The following is a 25,606-nucleotide window of genomic DNA, read 5'->3' on the forward strand; positions in this document are numbered from 1 at the left end:
CTCGCAACATCCAATTAGAAAAACAAAAGCTTGGGGTGCCTCAGTGGCACAGCGGTTAAGCGTCTGCCTTCGGCTCAGGGCGTGATCCCGGCCATCTGGGATCGAGCCCCACATCAGGTTCCTCCGCTATGAGCCTGCTTCTTCCTCTCCCACTCCCCCTTGCTTGTGCTCCCTCTCTCACTGGCTGTCTCTGTCTCTTTCGAATAAATAAATAAAATCTTTAAAAAAAAAAAAAAAAGCTTTCTTTCTATAGGGAGCTGACCCACTTTGTGTGAAATGGCCCTGAATTGAAGAGGAAATTTAAAGAAAAGGAATGAAAATTCTATAAGGGGAAATTGAGAATTAGAAAGAATTAGAACACTCCAGAAGCTCTAACAGAATACACAGTTTAATGCGCGTGCTCGGTATTTCACGGTTCCTTAATGTACCTGAAGTGCTGTGAAGAGCCTAAGCGTTCTAAAGGTTTTTACACCAAACCTGTGATTAATACTTGCCCTTGCAAGCATCACTGCTACAGAAACCAAACTTGCAGCTAATCTTGGCTCATCTCAGAATTGGAAATAAGACAGAAGACAGATCTTTATGGTTACCATTTACAGCCTAAGTTACTAGATGTGATTGGACTGGACCTGATTGGAGCAGGTCTCTATGATGGCACTGTGAGCTAGGGAGGAGGAGTTAAGGACAATTTTTGTTGTAACAGATGAGAAGAAGAACATTACGGTCAATTTTTATTGCTGATTTAAACCTAAGTCCAAGTAAAAACCAGACAATAATGCAGCTGTAAATTACCATCTGGCATCTTCTGTTCAGGACCCAACACCATGGTGGATGCCTGAGTGTCCAAGTTCTTAGAATAGGATTCTGGAAAGGAGAAAAGGGAGACAGGAATCAGCAAGAACAAACTAACAAGTTCAGAACCAGCATTTTGTTACTCTGTACAATGACCCCATACTAGATGAAAAGAATAATTCTACTAAATTAGAGAACCTTGAAAATAATTACAGTTTTCAGAAATGATTAAGAGATATTTAGTAAAAATTAAAAAGTCTTAATCACTTTTTGCTAGCAAGACTTTAAAACCAAACTGAAGCAAAAGGTATTTCAGGGAAGTAGGTGAATACTTTTAATACACCCACAAAGAGGCTGCTAAGCAATCCCCCAGTCTCTCTGCCTTTGCTTCCAGACTAACTCAAATATTTATTTAAAACCAGACTGATTTCCCCCAACTTTTACAAATTTTTAAGGACAAAGATCTATGACTCTCTCTGATCTAAGAAAAAATTTAAGCTCACGATTCAATTTTCTGGAATGGAAGGAGAAAAGCACCTCACCACCATACCAGTAGTGGAGGGCCATTACTTCCCAGTCTCATTTCCCTGAGGAGACAGAAATTTCCCCTATAATGTTTCTCATTCCCCAACCCTTCAACACCAGAAGAAGAAACTAATCACCATGGCTCTCCCTTCCTGGGCACTCAGAGAGAGATGAGGCACCAGGAAGACTAGGCATAGTCTGCAGGATGCCAACACTTCTCTCCATCCTGCAAGGGAGTTAAGGACGAGGGGTTGTCCCAGAGGTCTAGCACCCTGTTAGGTTAAGTTTAACTAGAGGGAGGGGAGGGATGGTGGTGAGCCCATTTGGCCACAGGTCTATGGAATACTCTCCAATCAACCCCATCAATAAGGTTGATTTTTTTTTTTTACATTTAATCTACTAATTAAGGAATCTATTACTCAGGTGATTTCAAATTTAGAAGGAGAAAGACGAGGTAATATTTACTGTTAGCCCCAACCCCCACTTAAATCCCACTAAGAACGACCCTACTGAAAAAGTTATAAAGTCTCTCCTTAGTTATCTTTTACTGTAGAAAGTCTTTTTCTCTCTTCTCCTTTGTTCCTATCTGAACATTCTTCTACTTTCTTTTTTTAGATAATTTACCAATATATTCTGTATTTGTTTTAAAGGATTATGGAATTCAGACCGCAAGGGTTCTAGGTTTCATCCATCTTCCCAAATGTAAAACAAACCACCACTTGCTAATTTGGAAAACATAATCTTTCACCTCTATACTCACCAATATCAAGTATTTTGTTACAGTGGACAACTAGCCATGTCTGTCTTATCAGGTTTTAAGCACTAGATGGCTAAACACCAGCCAGTATATGCCAGTAACACTGACTACATTCAAACCCTCTTTAGCACCTCATCTGAATGGGATTTACATATCTGACCACTGAGAATAGCAGCAGACACTTGGATTCCAATTACAGCTCAGCCCCTTGGCCCCACCCAGAGCCTTTATACTTTTATTTTACACACAATTCTAAGAAGCCAGGTTATCCCAACCTATAATAAATAAGACACCACAAATCAGCTCCGGGACTTTAACTCTTATAGGAAAAGGTCTTGGGCCCCTTCATATGAGGCAAAGAGCTCTTCTTTATACTTTGATCAACTCTGAGAACGTTATTATTAAAAATAATGTTATTAATATTTTATTATTATTAATTATATTATTATTAAGAATAACTCAAGTTTCTTCTAATGTGGCTCTCCTTACCAAGAACTGACTAAATTAGATTACTTTTGTGGTGATGACCTGTGTAAGTCACAGAAGTGTTTAATGCATCTGAGGAAATTTCCTACCCAAAATAAACTTTTAAATTATATTTAAAAAACAAACAATTGAGATAGTAGTGCGTTTTCCCCTGAGCCTGTAGTCTATAAAGGTGATAGTTAGGGGTACCAGGGTGGCTCAGTCGGTTAAGCTCTGCCTTCGGCTCAGGTCATGATCCCAGGGTCCTGGGATGGGGTCCCACATCAGGCTCCGTGCTCAGCAGCGAGTCTGCTTCTCCCTCTGCCTCTGCTGCTCCCCGACTTGTGCTCATGCTCTTGCTCTCTCTCAAATAAATAAAATCTTTTTTTTTTAAAGATTTTATTTATTTATTCGACAGAGATAGAGACAGTCAGCAAGAAGGGAACACAAGCAGGGGGAGTGGGAGAGGAAGAAGCAGGCTCACAGCGGAGGATCCTGATGTGGGGCTCGATCCCATAACGCCGGGATCACGCCCTGAGCCGAAGGCAGATGCTTAACCGCTGTGCCACCCAGGCACCCCTAAATAAAATCTTAAAAAAAAAAAAGTGATAGTTGAATAATTTTAGACAGAAATATTTCATTATAAAATTTAAACAATTGTTATTAGCATCCTAAGGGATTATTTCTATGTTAACTACATACAGAGCTAATAAATACAAGAAGTCTGATCTTCTCTCTGAAATCTCAGGAATATATTATTCCAAGAAAGAAAAAATGATTCTAGATTCCAACTTTCTCATCAAAACTTTTAGTCAACAAACTATAAGCTCTATTGCTTCCAGTGTCTACGGAACAGAACTAGGGCAGGAAATAAAGTGGGTGAGTTATACTTGGTGAGCTGCACAGTATTTAATCTCCGTGAAAATTTAAGACCCATACAGAAGCAGTTAATTATTAAAACAGTTTTTGCTCTCTAGGACCATACCACCAGGTCGTTTCAGTCATTTAACTATATTAATGAAAAGATCAAGTTGAAATATAAGCAACCAGAATCAATCCGACAACACTTTGATAATTATGATTAATATAGCTTTTATATTCTAGCTCACCCTCAACCATAAAGTGTCACCTTCTTCCAAATCCAGTTAAGTCTCCTCCTGTCAAACAGCAATTAACAACAGAAAAAATGGCACTCTTGGTTAAATGTAATATAACTATTTTACCCCATTCCTTATCAAAAGTTGTTAAGAATGGGGGTGCCTGGGTGGCTCTGTCGGTTAAGTGTCCGACTCTTGATTTAGGCTCAGATCATATCTCAGGGTTGTAAGAGCAAGACCCACACACCCAGTGCAGAGCCTCCTTAAGATTCTCTCTCTCCCTTTGCCCTTCCTCCCCTCCACCAAAAAAAGGTTGTTAAGAATGTTTTACAAGTGGGGTGCTTGGCTGGCTCAGTCAGTAGAGCACGTGACTCTTGTCTCAGGGTCATGAGTTCAAGCCCCACACTGAGTGTAGAGGTTACTTAAAAAAAAAAGTTTTGGGGGCGCCTGGGTAGCGCAGTCGTTAAGCGTCTGCCTTTGGCTCAGGGCGTGATCCCAGCGTTAGGATCGAGCCCCACATCAGGCTCCTCCGCTGGAAGCCTGCTTCTTCCTCTCCCACTCCCCCTGCTTGTGTTCCCTCTCTCGCTGGCTGTCTCTGTCAAATAAATAAATAAAATCTTAAAAAAAAAAAAAGTTTTACAAGATAAAAAGGCCAATGACATTACACTTTCTGTCTAAAATGCCAAAAGTGCACATACCCTTTGACCCACCAATTCTAAGAATGGACCTTAAAGAAATACTCACACAAGGAAGTATGTGCAAGGAAATTTCCTGTAACACTGTAGTATCAAAAGACTAAAAACAACCTAGATATTAGTCGAGGACTGGTTAAGTAAACTATGTACATTTACAGGATGGCATGCCATACAGCTATTATAATAAAGCAAATCTAAATGCACTGATAGGAAACAATCTCCAAGACGTGTTTTTAAGTAAAAAAACCCAATGTATAGAATGGCATGCATCATTTATGTCAAGAAAAAAAAGAGAGAAAATACACACATGTACATGTATGGTCTACTCCCGAGGCACACGCCAAGACTGTAATGCTGTCCCCAAGATGAAGGAGTGGGGGAGCAAAAATGAGGTCAGGTGAAGGGAAGACCTCTCACTGAATATACACTGTACACCGTTCTGCACTTAAAAAAATTTTTGTCATGTACTTTTATTATTTATTTTTAAAAAATATAAAGGTCATATGGATTCACTCAGCTTCCGAACAAACACTTTCAGGATGTGTAGGTGAACTCTGACAAAACTTCTGTAGTGGATAATCAGAGATCTACACCTATCCAGCTGGCAGGCACACACTGTCTTAAGCTTAACTTACTACTACTTTGTCTTAGTGCCCAAATAGCCAGGCTCTGCAATTATGAACTGGGAGTTTCACCTGAATGCAAAAAATCAGAGGCCACGTCATCAGGAAAGATAATTTGGGTATCTCCCCAAACACATACTAGCTATAATCAATTTTGAACATATAAGGAACATGAACTCACATGTTCTCTTAGCTTTCGCAAGAACTCTAGAAGAACAATTTTCTGAAGAACAGTTTAGATAGGGGCATGTGGGTGGCTCAGTCGGGTGGGCGTCTGCCTTCGGCTCAGGTCATGATCCCAGAGTCCAGGGATCGAGCCCCACATCGGGCTCCATGCTCAGCAGGGAACCTGTTTCTCCCTCTCCCTCTCCCTCTGCCACTCTCCCTGCTTTTGCTCTCTCTCAAATAAATAAATTAAAAAAAAAAAAGAACAATTTAGATAGCCCATATCTGTTTTAAAAATTGCCCCTAAGAAAGTCTGAAAAACTGAATACTAAAAAACATTTAACTTAAATGTTTTCCCCATATGGTTAAAAAAAAGGTTGAATTTGAAATACTTCTTTCTTATAAAATTCCCCTATAGAAAACAAAGGTCCTCAAAATTATTTCACTGATTTCAGAGCTGTGTTCAACACTGCAAAGGTCTCCCTAAAATTAATTGTAAGGTTTAAAGAGGAATGTTTTTGAACAGTCCTCTAATTCGTCCCCTTTTTACCTTCCCCTCCCTACATGACTAAAATCAAAGACAGCATTAAAGTAGGAAAAGAACTCTCATAGAGAGAACCAGAAGTGTTTGTATGGTAGCAACTGGTTAAATAAATGTAAACAGGAATGTTTAACTTGACTGGCAAAATTCACAGCAAGGCAGTCAGGAATCACTCTTGCGCAACAGGGAAGGACCAAACACCTCCACCTGGATTTAGACCTGTGGGTGCTGCCCCACCTCTAACAAAGTACCTGTAAGGTGCTAAGTCCTTAAACACCGAAGAAAAACTGTTCTCTGGGGAAAATAAAATATAGATTATAATAAATAAAATAAAATGAGGTTGACTGGCAAAACCACCTCTTCTCCCTCTTGATGCTTCCCTCAGACAATTTTTCAGTGCCAGCAACATGCTGGTGACACAATCAAAACTGCCAAACGCAGAGAGCAAGGCTTTAGAAAGTGATACCCGAGTTGTTTATTTGAGAATAACAGGAATTGTGATAAAAAGAAAAATTCCATTTGTCCTGAAATGTAAAAATTTCCAGATCTAAAATCCTTTTCCCTAAAAGTCTCCTTTAGGGCTAAAGTACTTGATATTTCTCATAAACCATTATTATTAATCTAAAACCTATGTCATATAAGATGTTCTTCATGAAAGTAAGCTCCTGTCCTGGACGACTGCGAGTCAACAAAACTCTGAAATATTCAAGTGGTTTGAACAGAGCTAATCGTTTTCTGAACCCTATGTATTTTAATAAGGAAGATTATTAGCCATTTTTTTAAAATAAGAGATTATTGTTTTCTTTGTTTTCCATTCCAAATCAATGAATAAGTACCATTTTCTGAGTCATTCCATTGAGGATGTCCATCTCATTAGTTCCAAAACTCAATTTGCCCCCACTGGGAATGAGGGGGTAAAGAAACAGCTTAGAAAAGCCATGTGAACCAATTACTGGTAATGGAATTGAAATGGTAATCAAAGCTCCCAACAAACAGAAGTCCAGGACCAGATGGCTTCACAGGTGTATTTTACCAAACATTTAAGTAACAGTTAATACCTATTCTTCTCAAACTATTCCAAAAAATACAAGAGAAAGGAAAACTTCTAATTTCATTCTTCAAGGTCAGCATAACCCTATGATACCAAAACCAAAGACACTACAAAACAAAGCACTTCGGGGGCACCTGGGTGTCTCAGTCAGTTAAGCATCCAACTCTTGATTTCGGTCTAGGTCAAGATCTCAGGGTCGTGGTGAGACCAAACCCCATGTTGGGCTCTGTGCTCAGCTGGGAGTCGGCTTGAGATTCTCATTGTCTTCCTCTCCCTCTGCCCCTACCCCCATTCACTCTCTCTCTCAAATAAATAAATCTTAAAAAAAAAAAAAAACACCAAAAAACTACAGGCCAACATTCCTGATGAATATAGATGCAAAAACCCTCAACAAAATATCAGCAAACCAAATTCAACAGTACACTAATAGGATTATTCATCATGACCAAGTGGGATTTATTTCAGGGATGCCAATGTACCATATTAACAAGAGGAAAGATAAAACCACACACTCATCTCAGTAGATGCAGAAAAAGCATGACAAAATATGACATCTGTTCATCATAAAAACTCAACAAAGTGGTACAGAATGAACATACCTCAACATAATAAAGGCCATATATGACAAATCCACAGCTACCATCATACTCAATAGTGAAAAGCTGAAAGCCTTTCCTCTAAGATCAGGAACAAGACAAATATGTCCACTCTGACCACTTCTATTCAACATAGTACTGGAAGTCCTAGCTGCACCAATCAGACAACAAATAAAGGCATTCAAAATGGTAAAGAAGTAAAACTGGCACTACTTGCAGATGACAGGATATTATATACAGAAAATCCTAAAGACCCCAGGAAAACTCTATTACAACTAAGAACTGAATTCAGTAAAGTCGCAGGATTCAAAATTAATATACAGAAATCTGTTGTGTTTCTATACACTAATAATGAAGTAACAGAAAGGGAAATTAAGACAACAATTCCACTTAAAATTGCACCAAAAATAAAATACCTAGGAATAAATTTAAGCAATGAGGTGAAAGACCTGTACTCTGAAAACCACAAGACATAAATGAAACAAACCGAAGATGACACAAACAAATGGAAAGATTCACCAATGCTCATGGATTGGAAGAATTAATATTGTTAAAATGTCCATACTACCCAAAGCGGTCTACAGATTCAGTGAAATCCCTAACCTAACCCTTTGAATCTGTATTTTTGTATCCTCTGGGTAAATACCTCATAGTGCAACTGCTGGGTTGTAAGGCAGTTCTATTTTTAACTTTTTGAGGAGCTCACAACCTGTTTTCCAGAGTGCCTACATCAGTTTGCATTCCCAGCAACAGTGGGTTCCCCCTTCTCCACATCTTCACCAATACCTGTTGTTTCCTGTGTTGTTAATTTTAGCCATTCTGACTGGTGTGAGGTGATATCCCCTTGTAGTTTTGATTTGTATTTCCCTGATGATGGTATTGGCACAAAAACACACACATAGTTCAATGGAGAGAACAGAAAACCCAGAAATGAACCCACAACTATATGGTCAATTCATCTTTAACAAAGCAGGAAAGACGATCCAATGGAAAAAAGACCGTATCTTCAACAAATGGTGTTGGAAAAACTGGACAGCCAACACGTAAAAGAATGAAACTGGACCACTTTCTTACACCATACACAAAATAAACTCAAAATGATTTAAAGACCTAAATGTGAGCTCTGAAACCATAAAACTCCTAAAAGAAAACACAGGAAGTAATCTCTTGGACATCCGGCCTTAGCAACATAGCTATGGATATAACTCAGGCAAGGGAGGCAAAAGCAAAATAAACTACTAGGACTATACCAAAATAAAAAGCTTTTGCACAGCAAAGGAAAACATCAACAAAACAAAAGCAACCTAGAGAAAGGGATAAGATATTTGCAAATGAGGGGTGCCTGGGTGGCTCAGTGGTTAAGCATCTCCCTTCAGCTCAGGGCATGATCCTGGCATTCTGGGATCGAGCCCTGCATTGGGCTCCTCCGCTATGAGCCTGCTTCTTCCTCTCCCACTCCCCCTGCTTGTGTTCCCTCTCTCGCTGGCTGTCTCTCTCTGTCAAATAAATAAATAAAATCTTAAAAAAAAAAATATTTACAAATGATATATCTGATAAGGGGTTAATATCCAAAATACGTAAAGAACTTCTAAAACTGAAAACAAACCAAAAAAAAAAAAAAACTGATTAAAAATGGACAGAGGGGCGCCTGGGTGGCACAGCGGTTAAGCGTCTGCCTTCGGCTCAGGGCGTGATCCCGGCGTTAGGGGATAGAGCCCCACATCAGGCTTCTCTGCTGTGAGCCTGCTTCTTCCTCCCCCACTCCCTCTGCTTGTGTTCCCTCTCTTGCTGGCTGTCTCTATCTCTGTCGAATAAATACATAAAATCTTTAAAAAAAAAAAAAAAAAGAGAACCTGAACAGACATTTTTCCAAATACATACAGATGACCAACAGACACATGAACAGATGCTCAACATCACTCATCATCAGAGAAACGCAAATCAAAACCACAATGAGGTATCCCCGCATACCAGTGAGAATGGGAAGTATCAACGGCACAAAACAGTGTTTATGAGGATGTGGAGAAAAGAGAACCCTTGTGCACTGTTAGTGGGAATGTGAACTGTTGCAACCACTGTAGAAAATGGTGATTCCTCAAAAAATTAAAAATAGAAATACCATATGATCTAATATTTCCACTACTGGGTATTTACCCAAAGAAAATGAAAACACCACTTCAAAAAGATATATGCACCTCTAGGTTTATTGCAGAATTATTAACAAAAGCCAAGATATGGAAGCAACCCAAGTGTATATACACAGATGAAAGGATAATGAAAAAGTGATAAATACACACACACACACACACACACACACACACACACACACACAGTAGACTATTACTTAGCCATAAAAAAGAATGACATCTTGCCATTTGTGACAATCCGGATGGACTTGGAGGATATTATGCCAAGATAAACAAGTCAGACAGGGAAAGACAAATACCATATGATTTCACTTACATGTGGAATCTAAAAAGCAAAACAAACAAACAAATGAACAGACTCTTAAATATATACAACAAACTGATGGTTATCAGAGTGGAGGCGGGAGGGAAGATGGGCAAAATAGGTAAAGAGGGATTAAGAGGTACAAACTTCCACTTATAAAATAAGTCAGTCACGGAGATGAAAAGTACAGCATAGGGAATGTAGTCAATAATATTGTAATAACATTATATGGTGACAAATGGTAACTCCACTTACCAGCGGTAAGCAAAATGTAGAGAATTGTCAAAGCACTGCTGTATACCTGACACTAAGGTAACACTGTATGTCAACTACAGCAATTAATTTTTTAAAGAGCCATGTGAACTCCTGAATTATTCTTGAGGATGTGAAGTTTAGAATTTTTAAAATTTAAGGATAAGTGTATCCTATTTTTCTCTTATGAAGATGAATTTGATATAAAATGATAAAATGAAGAAAAGATAGGCTGAGGACTGATTACACCTACTTCTGTGAAGGAACAAACTGAAAAGTCCTTGTGGTGTTAGTTTAAGAAAAAGGTCTCAAAATTCTAATCCACACTACCTAAGTAGAGAATGTCTTCATATTAGAATGTTTTCAGCCAAAAGCCACACAAACACACCCAGTTCATAAAGTACAAACAGTACTCCTATTGTATCGTGTGCTTAATACGCATCAGGGTTTCTGTGTGTTGCTCTTTCTCACTCTGGCACAACGGCCACCAGCTTAGGCTGCTCTTCATTTTACCGACTTTGTATACCGTAGCAATAATCTCGAAATTGGGAGAATCTTGCTTAATCTACCAGAGAGCACAATTTCAACTCACCGTCAAGTCTGTGGTTTCTCACCTAAGCTGGACTTCTGAGAATCTATGTTTTAGAGTTGAAATAAAAACCTGACATTGAGAACATCTAATGATAAAAAAGAAGAAAAAGGAAATGTTAACCAGCAAGGAGGGAAGAGTCAGATATGGGGAGAAAGAGGACAGCTGATAATGAAACTGGCTGACTGGGTGTCAAAGATGATAACAGCTGGGAGAAATGTGGCCAGGCTGTCAAGAAGTACTGATCTCTTAGACAAAAATATCACTCATCAAACAGACTTCAGAATTAGAAGGGCCTGATACCTACTAAACAGAACACTTTCTCTGCCCGTTGCTGAGGCTTAACCAGCTTTCACACCTCTTTGGCTGCTGACATGTCAGGGCACTGAAGTCTTGCTTCTGTATAGGTTGGTCTTTGTTCTTCTTAGTTCTCATACAGAGAGCTTCCTCTGATTTCCTCCTAACCAGAGGTATATAGCAGCGTGTTTCCCTTTGGGTGAACCAACATGGCCTCCCAGCCTGACACATTGATCCTAGAACACAACTCAAAGCTCTGTGAACAATTTCAGAGACCCTTTATATTGAAATAATACAGTCTATTAAACCAACTTACACCCACTCATGCCTCAGAAAAAATGTTCTGCCCTCACACTTGTTTGAATAATTTTTCTCTCGCAAATGTGAAGAATGCTTATTATTAGACTACTCAATTCATTTATTCCAATGACACATACTGCCCTCTTGGATATAGCCTGGCCTTAAAAATTTGAGTACATATTTTCCTTGACATGCCTTTTCTTAAAGCAAAGAAAAATTGTATGTACAGACAACACTTACTACAAGATTCTCTGGCTGCACATATGCCTCCTTCTGCTCTTTGGAGCCTGTTTAAACTTTAATAACTAACCTGTAGGCTTCTCCTTCCATTACCTAGGAGTTTTAACAAACACTTGATCATTAGTGATAAATGGGACCAATACAAACAAAAATAACCCATACATGATGACCTACTAGCACTAAGCACAAAGACAAGACTGAGAACCCTAACTTCCCAATTTAAGTTTTTACTGGAAACTTTGGCCCCTACATTAAAAAAAAAAAACGTAAGTTACTTCATAAATTAAAAGTGGAAGAGGAATTAGACAATAAATATATTTTTATCATTCCCGGCCAAATGTTTTACATTCCATTCTGATGTTATTATAGTTTATAATACAAACAATGTCGCATTTTATCCATGATATTCCTGATGATACCTGAAGGGCTGTTTTTTGTGTCTCCACGGGCCAATAAATCTCAACTGTTCGATATGTGTTTGTTAAATTATCAAAACAATAAATGGCATCTGATGAGTGAGACGACAAGGGTCAGGGTCTTCCAAATTTTTATATTCTGCACATTCAAATGCTCCGGGCCTTCTTTTTCCAAAATATTTTATTCAAACCACAGAGACAAAGATGACAACAATACCAGGGCAAAATGCTTCGCCTTCTGCCTCAAACACTAAACTCTTCCAAGACGTCACTCCCCTTCCTCCTTGTTCAGGAACAAGTAAAGAGGTTCCAAGAAGATACTGTTCTCTACTCTCAACAAACCAAATTCAACTTTCAACCCTACATTACTATTAAACTGTCTCATTCCAAAGTTTAATAAGTGAACTTATAGCATCCCTACTTCTCCCAAATCGGGCCAGCATACTGCTGCAGTTAAGTGGTGCTCTTGTTCATAAACTCAGTTTCTCATTTTGTGATTATGCTATGTGTATAAACAGCAGCTTTCATGGAAGAGAAGAATCAGAAGACAGAACAGTCTTTCAGTAGTGCTTTCCAGATAACTTAAAACTTTTAAGCTCATAGAAAGGGTATCTGTCAGCAGACATTTGTATTTGTGTACGTGGAGAGAGGGCAAGGAATAAAGAGGTCTCTGACTCCACAGCATCCACCCAAAAGATGCTACTTTATGGATACCATTCTCTAACCTCTAACCTTCCCTTCCCTGAGTCCAAACTGACGTAAAGCTGCTTAGTAGTTGCTCTAGAGTAATCCAAGGAAGTACTGCTGATATCCTAATAGTAAAGATTAGATTAGATTCATACCAAGCTTCCCCATTCTTTAACAAGAAGTGCTGCCAGACTGCCCAGAAATTCCCCTCCCGAGTCCCACAGCCATTCCAGAAACATGAGAAACCAAGTATTGCTGCAATCATGGCCTTTTTGGTATTGGATCCAAAATAAACTGTGCCTAGCCTAAGACCGTAAATGAAGTATTTTCCGATGAAAAACTAAACAGCCAAAGAAGTTCCAAGGTTTCATTTACCCAACACAGCTATCACAGACATACCTAGTATAGTGATAGTTTCCAACCTTATTTAATGATAAAAATAAACACCCAGTAGAAAGCCTCTAATCATATGGAATTATACTATACCTTCAGGTCAACATTACAGCCACGGATGGAAAACAAGGGCCTAAGGGTCTTTAACGATAGGCTCAGGATTCTGAGCAAACATTAAGTAGTAATGTCAGAATTCTTTAGTTTGGAATCTTCAGGGGAAGGAAGGCACAGGTAAGTAATAAAAACTACATGCCAAGAACTGTTCTAAGCACCTTATGTGTACTGTTACTTTATACTCACCAACAACCCTGTAAGATTGGTATTATCAATCCCCATTTTAAGTACCTGGAAACAAAAGAACCAAGAGGCTAAGCAACTTGCTCAAAGGGTTACACAGCCAAGAGGTGGTGCAAACTGGTGGGCCTTCGATTTCACAGGAGTCAAGGTAAACAGTGTCCCCCGGTTTCACCAATATTCACTAAAATTATGGGCAGCAAAAGTTTCTGGAAGCCTATCTGCCCTTGCGTCTCCTTCCACAGAATTTTTCCTTTTGTCTTCCACTTCAAAGATATGCCACGTTCCTTTAACTTCATAGCGCTCCTCTTAAAGCAATAGACAACATGAAAACATGTTCCTTTCACGCACAGGAAAACTCGAGCCCAGGTTTCTCAACTTCTCCCCTAATGATGCTCTTTGAAATCGTCGGATACATGAGGTGGGGTTTGGGGGGGGGGATCAAAAGTGGAAAAGAATCTAAAGACGGAATATCAAAATACAGCTTTAAAGGTAGGGCTATAAGAAACCGAACAGTCGGAAAGCATCTACCCCATTACACACCGCGCGCCACAATGCCCCCCTATAAAGGGACCTGGAGCCTGGCAGGCGCACAAACGGTCCTAAAACCGATCCACACACGAGTACTCAGCGGCCTCTCCAGGCGCTGCACTAGAGAGCTCTCCAAGGATGCTGGCTGCAACGAAATGAACTTTATGTTGGAGAGGAGCGGCGGGAGGCACAGGGAGCGGGCGCGGGCCCAGGGCTCTGCAGATAAGGAGGAGGCTGGCGAGACCTTGCCCTGTGCCCGTCGCCTCCACCGCGGCGTGAAGCGGGTTAGCGCACCCCCGGTCACGGGTTCCGGCGCGGTGGCAGGGCCGGCCGGGGGTTCTGCCATTTCTCCTAGGCCTCGGCGGGGAAGGGGCGAGGCCCCCACAACCTCAGGCGTCCGCTTCCCGCCCCCCGCTCTCCGTCTTCCTTCGAAGAACGCGGCTCCGTCTGGCCCCCCGCGCCTCAGACCCTCCCGAGCCGCACAGCCCCTCGCTGCTCCGCACGGCGCCATGCGCGCCCCATACTGGCCCCGGCGCCCGCTCCCTGGCGCACCCTCGAGCCGCCCTGCGCCCTCCCGGCCCGCCTAGAGAAAGCGGCGCGGGCGCGTGACCCCCGACCTCGCCGGCCCGTCGCCTTACCGGCTCTGCAACCACCTGACAAGAGGCCCTCGCGCTGGCAGCTCCATATCCCGGGAGCCAGCGCCAAGCCGGCCAACCCCCTACACGCCCCGCGATTGGCCCACAGGACCGCAGCTGCACATTCCCATTGGCTGGATTCCTCGTATTCCCCGTAGCTGCGGGCGCGCGTGGCCAGCCGACAGCGTCCCGAGGCTCCTCCCGCCCCGGGGTCAAGTTGGAGGCGGGGCCACGGCGGCCTGGGCGGGAGGTGCCTCCAGCGGAGCCTTTGCTCGCGCGCGTCCTGGTCGCCGAGTGTGGATTCGGAAGTTCCCACGGCGCGGGCGCTCCCGGGTCACATAAATTACGTACCGTAGTTAGCCGCTGCCTCACACTAGGTACCGGCAGTCGAGCCCCCTTTTTTTTCTGGAGACATTGCTCTACGAGGTACGGGTCCACTATAGAAAGTTTAGCCAACCTGCCAGGACCGTGTCCTCTTGTCCCCAGAGCCACATCACGGTATCTGCTCCTCGCCAAGAGCAATCCATACCTGGGAGGAGCCGTGAAACGGCAGCTAGTGCAGCCAGTTCCACCGCATCGGGTGCGCTGCTCCCATCCTACCGGTCTGTCTCGCTTCCTCCCCCCAGGCTTTATCTCTGTCTACCTAAAAGCAGTCCCACTCTAGTCTCAATCTCACGCGCCAGTCTTTCCCTGAAGATAATGGCCAGACTAGTAGTGCTTTGGAGGGAAGGAAAAAGGTCTGACAAGCCACCCTCATTTTCTGCAGTGTCCTTCAGAACATCCAGAAGCATTCTTAGACACCCCCCTACAGCTTACATTAAAGATAACCAAGCTTATCTAACCAAATTGTAGGCCTAGAAAGGAAAAGCATCAACCCCTCCTTCTTTTTTCATGTAAAAACTGCTAGGAGAAAATTTTATTAGATAGTAAAAAAAGTCCGAGAGAGGACAATAAGAGAGTGAACTGCAAGAAGAAAAATCCAAATCAAATACAAAGTAAAAAACTCAGAGACAAAAAAACTGGGCCGAGCATCGTCAGTTATCTGATACAGGCTGTTTTCCATACAGAATTGCTCCTGGAGAGAAAAAGAAAATGCACAAATTAGTTCTGAGAATCTCTCAACAAAACATCTGGGTAGTTTCAGCAAGATTTGATGAAGTCCCTCCAGGCCAGAACCCTTCCTTTGGGAACCTCTGCTGCCGCTAGAAAGTAAAATGGCTGGAGCCATTCTTGTCACCTGCCAGGTCTGCTCAGCTGAGCCATCTCCTTGGGCTTTTGCATAGTTGCTGGCTACTTACTGAGCTCACAGTGTGGAGCTTCTTCCGTCTTCGGTTGCTTCTTCATTGTGCAGACTGGATTTGACTTTTCCCAGTGTCGCCTCCTGCCTCTATATATGCAGACAAGTGCGCCTCCCTTGGTTAGATAAGGTCACTCCGGGCTACCCTGAGCAACACCACATTGGTAAAGACACAGCGGGGAGTTTCAAGAGGCAAGCCACACCCTTCAAAGCCTGATCAAATTTCATCTTTGACCTGCCATGAAAAGGGAAGCATCATATATCGGCCACTCCTGGATATTAATGAACAATTAATTGAGTTAGAAAACTTTTATTCTAAGATTTCGTCTTTGATCCGTTTGGCAGGAGCTGGAGGGCAGCCTGTGAGTGCCAGTGGATGAAAGGGGTGGAGTTAAAGGAATTGCTTTCCTTCAGGACGCCACTCCCCTTAGTGTGAAGCTGGTTGGGGCACTTGTACCAGGCCAGCATGTGTGCAAGGACTCTGCTCCCCTAAGGCGTGAGCTGAAACCAATTAACCCCAAGCCCGACAGTCTACTCGTATTTTCCATAGGTGCGTGCAGCACTGATGCAATTATGATGTGTCTCAGTGCTGTGGGTAAAAATACCGCCCAGTCTATTCCTTGGGATCTGAGGGACCCGCTGGCATCAGGCTGGTTAATCAGTGATCCATAGGCCGACTACAAAGCCATGCAAACCCAGGACTGGGATGCCTGACAGAAAAGCAAAAGGAACAAAACAAAACAAAACCAAAAAAAACAAAAACAAAAACAAAAAAAACCCATGAGACTCGAGAAAAACAAATCCAGAGCAAGTCCAGAATTTCTCAGTCTGGGAGGAAGGGAACTGAAAGAATGAGGAAATGATGCCTCTGGCAAATAGTTTAGTAGGCCAGCTGGAGGCACAGGTGGAAAGGAGACAGAAGGGGGAGGTGAGGAGAATGAAGTGGGATACTGGGAGGAAGAAGTGGCTGCCTTCAGAAAGTTTCCTGATAGTTTTAAAGAAAATCTGCTTAATACCATAAGAAACATATGCATATTAAGTATGACAGAAAGAAATATCTTAGAATGGAAAAGAAAGAAAAGAGCAATAGATTTATATTAGTCAAAGTAGGCTTCTAGCAAGTGGCTCTGCTTCCGACTCAGAACAGCCATACGGTCAGTAGAAGGATCTCTAGATCTCCTGCCCTGGACCCAGATAAAGATCTCTTTACTCCAGGACGCACAAAGGACTCAAAGTCCTACCGTTACAACTTGACGTGCTCCCTGTCCTGATCTACCTCAGACAAGTTCCCTAATCTAAAGCTGCCTTACATGGGGTTGGCCACAAATTTGTCCCCCTCCACAGGAAAACAGAAGTACATATGAAATCAGCCACAAACTCAAATGTTGGAGGAAAAAGCCCTATGTTAGTTGAGGAATTCCAAAAACAGGAGTGGATTTTATGAGACTCTACCATAGCTCCTATTTCCTTTCCCAGCAGTTTCTCCCAGCACGTACACTCCAGTCGTGCCTTCCAGCTCTGCAATTCCTACTGACAACATTAGCTAACTTTTTCTTACATATCTATATCAAACACCACATTTAGGGGCGCCTGGGTGGCACAGCGGTTGAGCGTCTGCCTTCAGCTCAGGGCGTGATCCCGGCATTATGGGATCGAGCCCCACATCAGGCTCCTCTGCTATGAGCCTGCTTCTTCCTCTCCCACTCCCCCTGCTTGTGTTCCCTCTCTCGCTGGCTGTCTCTATCTCTGTCAAATAAATAAATAAAATCTTTAAAAAAAAAAAAACCACATTTAATGTCACAAACTTGAATTATGCTCACAATAGATTTGTGAGGCAGGAACTATATTTTGCAGTTTGGGAACCGAAGTCTTAGGGAGGTTCTTACCTAAGTACATACAACTGTCAGTGGCAGAGCCAGGCTTTGAACACAAATCTGTTCTTCAGGAACCAGCCCTCAACTACTATACTGTACTGCCTCTATTGTGGACACCCGAAACAATTCCCTTTCATTCACATCGAGCTTGAAAATAATCTTTCATAACATCCTATTGTAAGTTCCCTCAACATTCCTCATTACCACCCTAGCCAACTCATTTCTGTGTAGATGTTAACATGTATTTGCATCATGGGTGCCCTTTATTGAAACAGAAGACTTTTCTTTCCACGCTTACCTTCTACTCCCTCTCCAAGTATTCTTTTTGTTACTTTTGTTTTCCCTGAAACAGCCGCCTGGAATTTAACTCCTCCCACCCCTCCCCTTCCTTACCTGGAAGACATTATTATTATTATTATTATTATTATTATTATTATTATTATTATTATTTAAGCTTCCCTTAAAATATACCCCCCTGACTCCTCCAGGTGGCATTAGCCCTACATTTTGTCTTCTACCCAAGGACCTCTTATTCTACTCTACCACTGGCTCCTTGTGTATATTTGAGAGCCCACTGTGTGCTAGGCATACACGGGATGGTAGAGATAAAAGCACAATAAGATAAGCACAGCCCCTTATAGGGTTATTGTTTTTATACATTCTTCTTCTCCCATTAAATTGTAAGCTTCTCGATAGGGGTGATTATCTTTTTTTTTTTAAGATTTTATTTATTCATGGGGGGGGCAAAGGGAGAAACAGGCTCCCCAAGGAGCAGGGAGCCTGATGTGGGACTCAATCCCAGGACCCCGGGATCATGACCTGAGCCAAAGGCAGACGCTTAACCATCTGAACCACCCAGGTACCCTAGGGGTGATTATCTTATCTTTGTACACCTGCTGCTAAAAAAGGCCAGATATATGGGTGGTGTTTCATAAATGTATTAGCCCACTTTTTAGTATGTTATGGCTGACATGTTGCCTGACAGGGCATTACAGAATAATAATTAGGATATATCTGTTTCTATTTATGTATCTATTTCCAAAGTTGAGTCTTACCTATCCTAAAAATATTCCTCCCTTGACTTCTGCTAGCCTTGTAAGGCTCTTCCTGGGATAAATGCTGGAATGCAGGGGCAGGACCCCCTTTGAGAATGAAGGACTTAGGACCCCAGCTGTTTGAAGAGGGAATGCTGCTGGCAGCTGGCCCTCAGCTATCCTGTCATGCCCCTTTCTCAGGCAGCCCATGCTGAATGACTGATTTACATGGGAGTATAAAGATTCATCCTTCTCATCCCGAACACGGACAGTTCTGAAGGTTGGCTGAGCCTTTGTCCTATGTCACAGCCCAACTTCTCCTTCTGTGCAGATTTGCTTCCTTCCCTTCCCTTAGTGGCGATCTCAAGATCACTTCCTAATAAAACCGCTGCCTCCATCTGAGTTGGCTTCCCTTCTTAATTCCTCCCGCAACCCAAACCAGTGTTTCTGAAAAAGTGATCTGCACTCACTCTACTTCCTGAACACCCATGTAGTTTTCCACCCTTTGTGATCCACCCCGGAAATGGCTTTCTTGTTAGCTAAGTGATATCATCATTGGCTATCTATGGTCAGAACCCACAAACTCTTCAGCTCTTGCCACATTTGAAATGTTGTACCACTCCCCTTCCAGTTCTTTCTTTGGATTCCATCATACTGTGTGTGCTGGGTAGCTCTCCTATTTTGTTTTGTTTTGTTTAAAGATTTATTTATTTTAGAGAGAGAGAGGAAAAGAGCATAAGTGGGAGAGGCAGAAGGAGAGGGAGAGAGAACCTCAAAGCTGACTCTGCACTGAGCACGGAGCCCAACACCGGGCTGGATCTCACAGCCCCGAGATCACGACCGGAGCTGAAACCAAGAGTTGGATGCTTAACCGACTCAGGCGCCCCTAGTTCTCCTATTTGGATTGCCCTTCCTCAGCTTTCTTCAGTTGCTATTTTTCTTCTCTTTCCTCCTACTCCTTAAATGTAGGCATTCCTTAGGTTCAATTCTTAGTCCTCTAACTCTCCCTAATCTCGGCAACTTCGATGTAATAGCACCAGGACCCACCCAGCATTAGGGACATTTGTGGGACAGGTTGGAATAATGGAAAGAACAACCTCTTAAGAGTAAAGTAGACCAGGGTTCCGGGTCTAGCCAGCTGGGAAACTATGGGTATGTTATTAAATCTTTGTGTTTCATTTCTTTATCTGAAGTGGGTATGATACCAACTTCATAAAGATGCTCCCTCTATTTTTTTGTTCCCCAAACGTACCAATGTTCTTTCTTGCCTCCCCATCTTTTCACATGCTTGTGCTTCTGTCGGAACATTCTTGGTTTATGCATGCTTCACCTGGCTGACTCCTACTCACCATTGAGGTCTCANATGCTCCCTCTATTTTTTTGTTCCCCAAACGTACCAATGTTCTTTCTTGCCTCCCCATCTTTTCACATGCTGCGCTTCTGTCGGAACATTCTTGATTTATGCATGCTTCACCTGGCTGACTCCTACTCACCATTGAGGTCTCACTTTAAATGCTTCTTCCTGCAAAAGCCTTCCATGAGGCTAGTGTCTGAGTGAGGCCTGTCCTCTATGTAATCCCATGTGCACTATGCTGTATTCTTCCCTTTTCCATAGCACTACCCCCACCGAATTGCTTTCGCTGTTTGTATTTCTCCTTGGGAGCCAGGACTTTTGTCATGTTCAGTGGTGTATCCTCAAGGAGGACTCCAAGGCCATGGTCACATCCCTTCATAGCCACGGCACCATTTCACGTTCTTGATGGTGATTCCCAAATGCCATTATTCCCCGCACCCTCTTTCCCTGAGCTACAACTGCCTCTTGGACTTTCTCCCTGGCTGTCCATCTGGAAAGTCAACATTTCTAATTATCCTCCTTTCTATTCAAACCAGGTTGTTCTTACAATTTTCCTACATTCCCAGCATTTAGGACTTAAAAATTGAAAGTCATCATGGGGGCGCCTGGGTGGCATAGANCAACATTTCTAATTATCCTCCTTTCTATTCAAACCAGGTTGTTCTTACAATTTTCCTACATTCCCAGCATTTGGGACTTAAAAATTGAAAGTCATCATGGGGGCGCCTGGGTGGCATAGCGGTTAAGCGTCTGCCTTCGGCTCAGGGCGTGATCCTGGCATTATGGGATCGAGCCCCACATCAGGCTCCTCTGCTATGAGCCTGCTTCTTCCTCTCCCACTCCCCCTGCTTGTGTTCCCTCTCTCGCTGGCTGTCTCTATCTCTGTCAAATAAATTTTTTAAAAATCTTAAAAAAAAAAAGTCATCATGGATTCCTCACCCTCCCTCACATCTAATAATGCCAGTTACCGTTGCCTACCTGCACAAGGTCAATTGTTCCCTTCTATTCCAACTGCTACCTTTCTGCTTGGGCCTCCACAGCACTGACCTCAACAGCTTCAATGTCCCGCAATTGACCTGAGCATTTCCGTGCTCCACTTAGAAATGTCCTATTGCCTGCAGAGTGAAGAAGGAAATGGGAGGTCTTATTAACTGAGTGCACCTTCATGCCGTGTGGGGGTGTTTTACACACATACCGCATTCAAGTACAGAACAGACTTCATCTGACAAAGTTCCTCACACCACGGTTCCTGCCTTCTTTCCACCTCATCTTCCACCATGCAAACCCTTCATTCCATTTTCTTTCCCAAACACATGGCCTGACCCTATGCTGGCTTCTTCTGTTACCTCCACTCACAGTTCTAATAGCCACTTTTCAAGACCTAACTCAAATGCTCCCTGCTCCTTAAAGCTTTTCCTGATTCTCACAGGATGTGGTTTCTACTGCTCCTGAATCTTTGCGGGGGGGGGTGGGGTTTGGCTCATATTTTTCCCTTTATTAATTATTTGAGTTTATTCTCTAATTTCTGTCACTAGATTATGAGTGTCATATAGCTATACATACGTTATTTGTATCTTTCATTGCACCTAGCAATATACTTAGCACTCAATAAGCATTTGTGATATTGGACTTTAGCTTGGATCTGACTTTACATATACGTAACCTGTAACAGTGCTTTTTCAAACTGGGTTTCAATGCGTTTTATTGAATGATGAAATCAATTTAGCGGGTCACAATCAGAATTTTAAAAAAATGAAATAGGAAACATCAAAGACTGTCACAAGTACTAAGGTAGGTATTGCTTTTAAACTTTAAGAATGTGTGTATAGTTTCTTACCATTGCAGTCAGAAAAGGCGGAAAAACACCACTGTAATACAAATGCATTATTTCAGTCAGCTGATTATAAGCTCCTTGATGAGAGAAAGCAGATCTGGCAAACCCTAATCTTACCATCAGTGAGAGCCAACCCCCTACTCTGAGTCCCACTCATACCAGGAAGCTGTCAGGGGAAGTCAAACAGGGACTCAACGCAAACAGCAAGGTCCTGTCTTTAAGTGAGCTTCTCTTGTATCAAGAGAGACAAAAAACTAAATTCCTGAAGAAATCCTACAAGTACTTATGCAGATGAAGAGCTACAGAACAGGCCTGGGATTTGGAGCCCCGAAGACCTACCTTAGAGTTCTTGCTCTGCTGTTTATTAGCTGTGTGACGCTGAATAAACTGCTGGATTTCTCCGAGCTTCAGTTTGACCAACTGAAGGAATAAAATATATCCCACCTCACATAACTTTGTTAAAACTAGGTCCTAGGGGCGCCTGAGTGGTCAGTTGGTTAAGCGTCTGCCTTTGGCTCTGGTCATGATCTGCAGGTCAGGGGAATCAAGCTCCAGGGTGGGCTCCCTGCTCAGTGGGAAGTCTGATTCTCCCTCTCCCTCTCTCTCTCTTCCTCTGCCCCTCCCCACCCCTTGGTCCCTCTCTCTCAAATAAATAAACATTTTTTTTAAATTAAGTTTTATACACACACACAAGGTTATTTTATGAAGTATAAAAGTGTTCAGAAATTTTAGGTAAAAACCTGCATGTGTTATTCAGTAAACAAGTGAAAATTGATGTGGTACAAATTTTACAGTTAAATGTGCACTAGGAAATAAAAATAAATGTGCACTAGGCATGATTTTCGTCTTGTTTTTGATTGTGAGTGACAGCCAGAACTCCATTCAGATCGGTTGTGCTCAAAGGGAAATGAATCTCTCACATCAGTGGGAAATCCAATGGCACATCTAGCTTTGAGCTGGGCCGGATCTGAGGACTCAAATATCGCCAAGCCACTGTCCACCTGTCTCCTTCTCTCTCTCACTCTGCGCTCTGCATCAGTCTGAGCATGACTTCATTCTCCGGCAGGTTCTCCTTGCTCGGTGGGACAACAGCCACCGTCTGCCCTGGACTGATGTCATCCTCACAGCTTGCAGGTTAGAGTACCTCTTCCCCTGCTGTTCCACCAGAAGGGTCAGGGAGGGCTCTGTTTGTTACCTAGCATGGGTAGGTATCATCAGCTGAAAACAGTGCCCCAGGGGTGCCTGGGACAGGAGCTGACCCTTAGAGCTAGGGAGTGTGGTCAGCCCTACCTGAGTCACCTGGACTGACAAAGAGATTGGTGGGGAGTCTTCTGTAGGGGTGGGGTCAGAGATTCCGAATGACAGAGATTCCCAATGACCAAGTTTCTAAAGCTGAATAGAATTGGTTTAGAAAGACTTCATGGTTTCTTCTGTTTAACTTCACCATACAGCAGAAATTGGACCCAGGGGAAGCTCAGTAAAGGGTGCAAGTGAGGATAATGAGCCCCGTACAGTGAATGTCAGGACTGATGGTAGAGGTCCTGGGTGACCCTACCAACACTGGGTGGGGAGAACTTCCCTCTAGTTTTCTTACCTCTGTCCTTTTGCTCTAATTGCTGTGGACGTGCCAGGCAGCACAAAGTGGCTCTTGAGGGTGGTTCCTGCTGATGCTGGGTAAAGGTCCCTTATCCAAAGTCAAGGACTAACACAAAGGAAAAATTCCTCTGATCTCAGTCCTTAGCAAGGGTTATGGTTATGTCCCCTGTAAGAAGAAAAGCTTGGGGTGGGGCATGTGTGTGGAGGGTGAAAGGGAGTGGAAGAAGTCAGAAAGCAAGAGACCCACCCTCCCTAATTGATTGGTGACAATTTCCCTGAACTTGGAACCCCTACAACCAATCCCTACTTGGCCCTGCTCTTCATCCAGCGATGCCCTTATCCTTGAATTGACCTGACTTCTGGCAAGTTTGATGTTAATTCTTTACTGTCCACAGTGGCTTGAGTGGTCTACATTTTTTTTAGTTGTCAGAAGGATATGTCCTTTGCTTATCTGTTTATATTAATTTTCATAGAGTACGAATTCTTAGACCATGTTCATGAAAAATATATTCTAAATTTTGTTCAGTGTCTACCTTAATTGCCCATTATAAGCAGGCACTGATAAAGGCTTTTTGATGATGATTATGACTGTAAATTACACTAGAAATCAAAGGCTACCTGTTGTAATTTTGGACTGCTGCCCCTCTGGAAATGCTAACCTCCTCTCTCATAAGTCTTTTCTTGCAAACTGGTTTCCACTGGACTCAGCTGAAACCTTTCATTTTGATGGCCAGGAGACCTGGGTTCTAATCTCAGATTCATCAACACCCATGTGACTCTTAACATGCCTTAGTTTCACATTCTTCTAGTGCAATACAGAAGAAGTTCACAGGACTTGCAGGTAGGGACGAGAGGCAAAATAAGAAACTAGATGGGGGGCACCTGGGTGGCTCAGTCAGTTAAGCTTCTGCCTTCGGCTCAAGTCATGATCTCTGGGTCATAGAATTGAGCCCTGCGTCGGGCTCCCTGCTCAGTGGGGAGTCTGCTTCTCCCTCTCCCCCTGCTCGTGTGCTCTCTCTCTTGCTCACTCTCACTCTCAAATAAATAAATAAATAAAATAAGGAAGGAAGGATGGAAGGAAGGAAGGAAGGAAGGAAGGAAGGAAGGAAGGAAGGAAGGAATGGAGATGGGGTAGATGTGGAAGGGCTTCAAAATTAGGATACAAGGATCCTGTCAGAAGTCTCTCTCCTTCAGGGCCAGCTCTGAGACACTCTTCTTTCTCCCTGCAAACCCAGTTCTCCTTCCAGGATCCTCAGGTTCCCGCTGTGAAGGATGAACCATCCTTGCGTATCATCTTTTCCAGAGATTCCTCCTGATGCCTCTCTTTACCTCATTTTTGCCACTTGCTTCTTCTTTACAGGCCTCCAAACAGCTACTTTCCTTAGCCTGGAGATCATTTATAGTCCCATTCTGTTATTTCTAAGAGAAAGACTTATAGGGAGGAGGCAATAAGATGCCTAGGGTGCCAGAGACAATTACTGAAATGAGACATGTGGTAGAGTCAAATGATGAGCCCCACATGTTTCAGAAGACAGAAAGGAACAGGCAAAAAGAAACTCCAGGTGAATTAGAGACCTAAAATTGTAAAACAAAACTTTCAAAATTATCTGAAAAATAGAGAATATTTTTATGATCTTAAGATAGAATTTAAAAGATCAAATTATGGGAATGTCTGGATGGCTCAGTTGGCTGAGCGTCTGCCTTCAGCTCAGGTCATAATCCCAGGGTCCTGGGATCAAGTCCCGCATCGGGCTCCCTGCTCAGTGGGGAGCTTGCTTCTCCCTCTGCCTCTGCCTGCTGCTCCCCCCCACTTGTCCTCATTCTCTGACAAATAAATAAATAAAAATCTTTAAAAAGTAAAAAAAAAAAATTAAAAATAAAAGATAAAATTATAAAAAAGCAGAAGTCATAAGAGCCAATTTTGATAAAACTGACTATAACAAATCTTAAAAACTCATACACAAAAGACATCTTTTTGTTAAAGTAGGCTTCACACCCAACGTGGGGCTTGAACTCACGGCCCTGAGATGAAGAGTCACGTGCTCCACCAACTGAGCCAGCCAGGTGACCCTCAACAGATATCCTAAACAAGGTTAAAATACAAATGACAGATGGGGAGATAGGGAGAAAGTATCTGCAACATACATGCATATCAGAAAAGGACTGGTATTTAGCATCTGGAAAGGATTCCCACAAACTAATAATAACAAAAGGAAGATAAACAA

At 42.6% G+C, this 25,606-nt stretch overlaps 1 protein-coding gene across 9 annotated transcripts in view; it reads right to left on the reverse strand.

The window, feature by feature from the left end:
* SLC11A2 (solute carrier family 11 member 2) overlaps window positions 1-25,058 on the reverse strand; it is a 44,663-nt gene extending 19,605 nt beyond the window's left edge. Inside the window, exons 1-6 of one of the 9 annotated variants that reach the window (XM_034645845.1) lie at window positions 24,545-25,057; window positions 23,380-23,469; window positions 22,125-22,205; window positions 20,930-21,066; window positions 15,691-15,924; window positions 793-864 (exon numbers count right to left, since the gene is read on the reverse strand). In XM_034645845.1, coding sequence (XP_034501736.1) covers window positions 793-864; window positions 15,691-15,736 — 118 coding nt within the window. In that variant the 5' untranslated portion in view covers window positions 15,737-15,924; window positions 20,930-21,066; window positions 22,125-22,205; window positions 23,380-23,469; window positions 24,545-25,057. The other 8 variants (XM_019802102.2, XM_034645844.1, XM_019802103.2 and 5 more) reach the window with 8 other exon arrangements.
* Between the last annotated feature and the right edge of the window lie 548 nt (window positions 25,059-25,606).

This window comes from Ailuropoda melanoleuca, chromosome 16 (assembly GCF_002007445.2).
Source record: "Ailuropoda melanoleuca isolate Jingjing chromosome 16, ASM200744v2, whole genome shotgun sequence".
Taxonomy (NCBI): domain Eukaryota; kingdom Metazoa; phylum Chordata; class Mammalia; order Carnivora; family Ursidae; genus Ailuropoda; species Ailuropoda melanoleuca.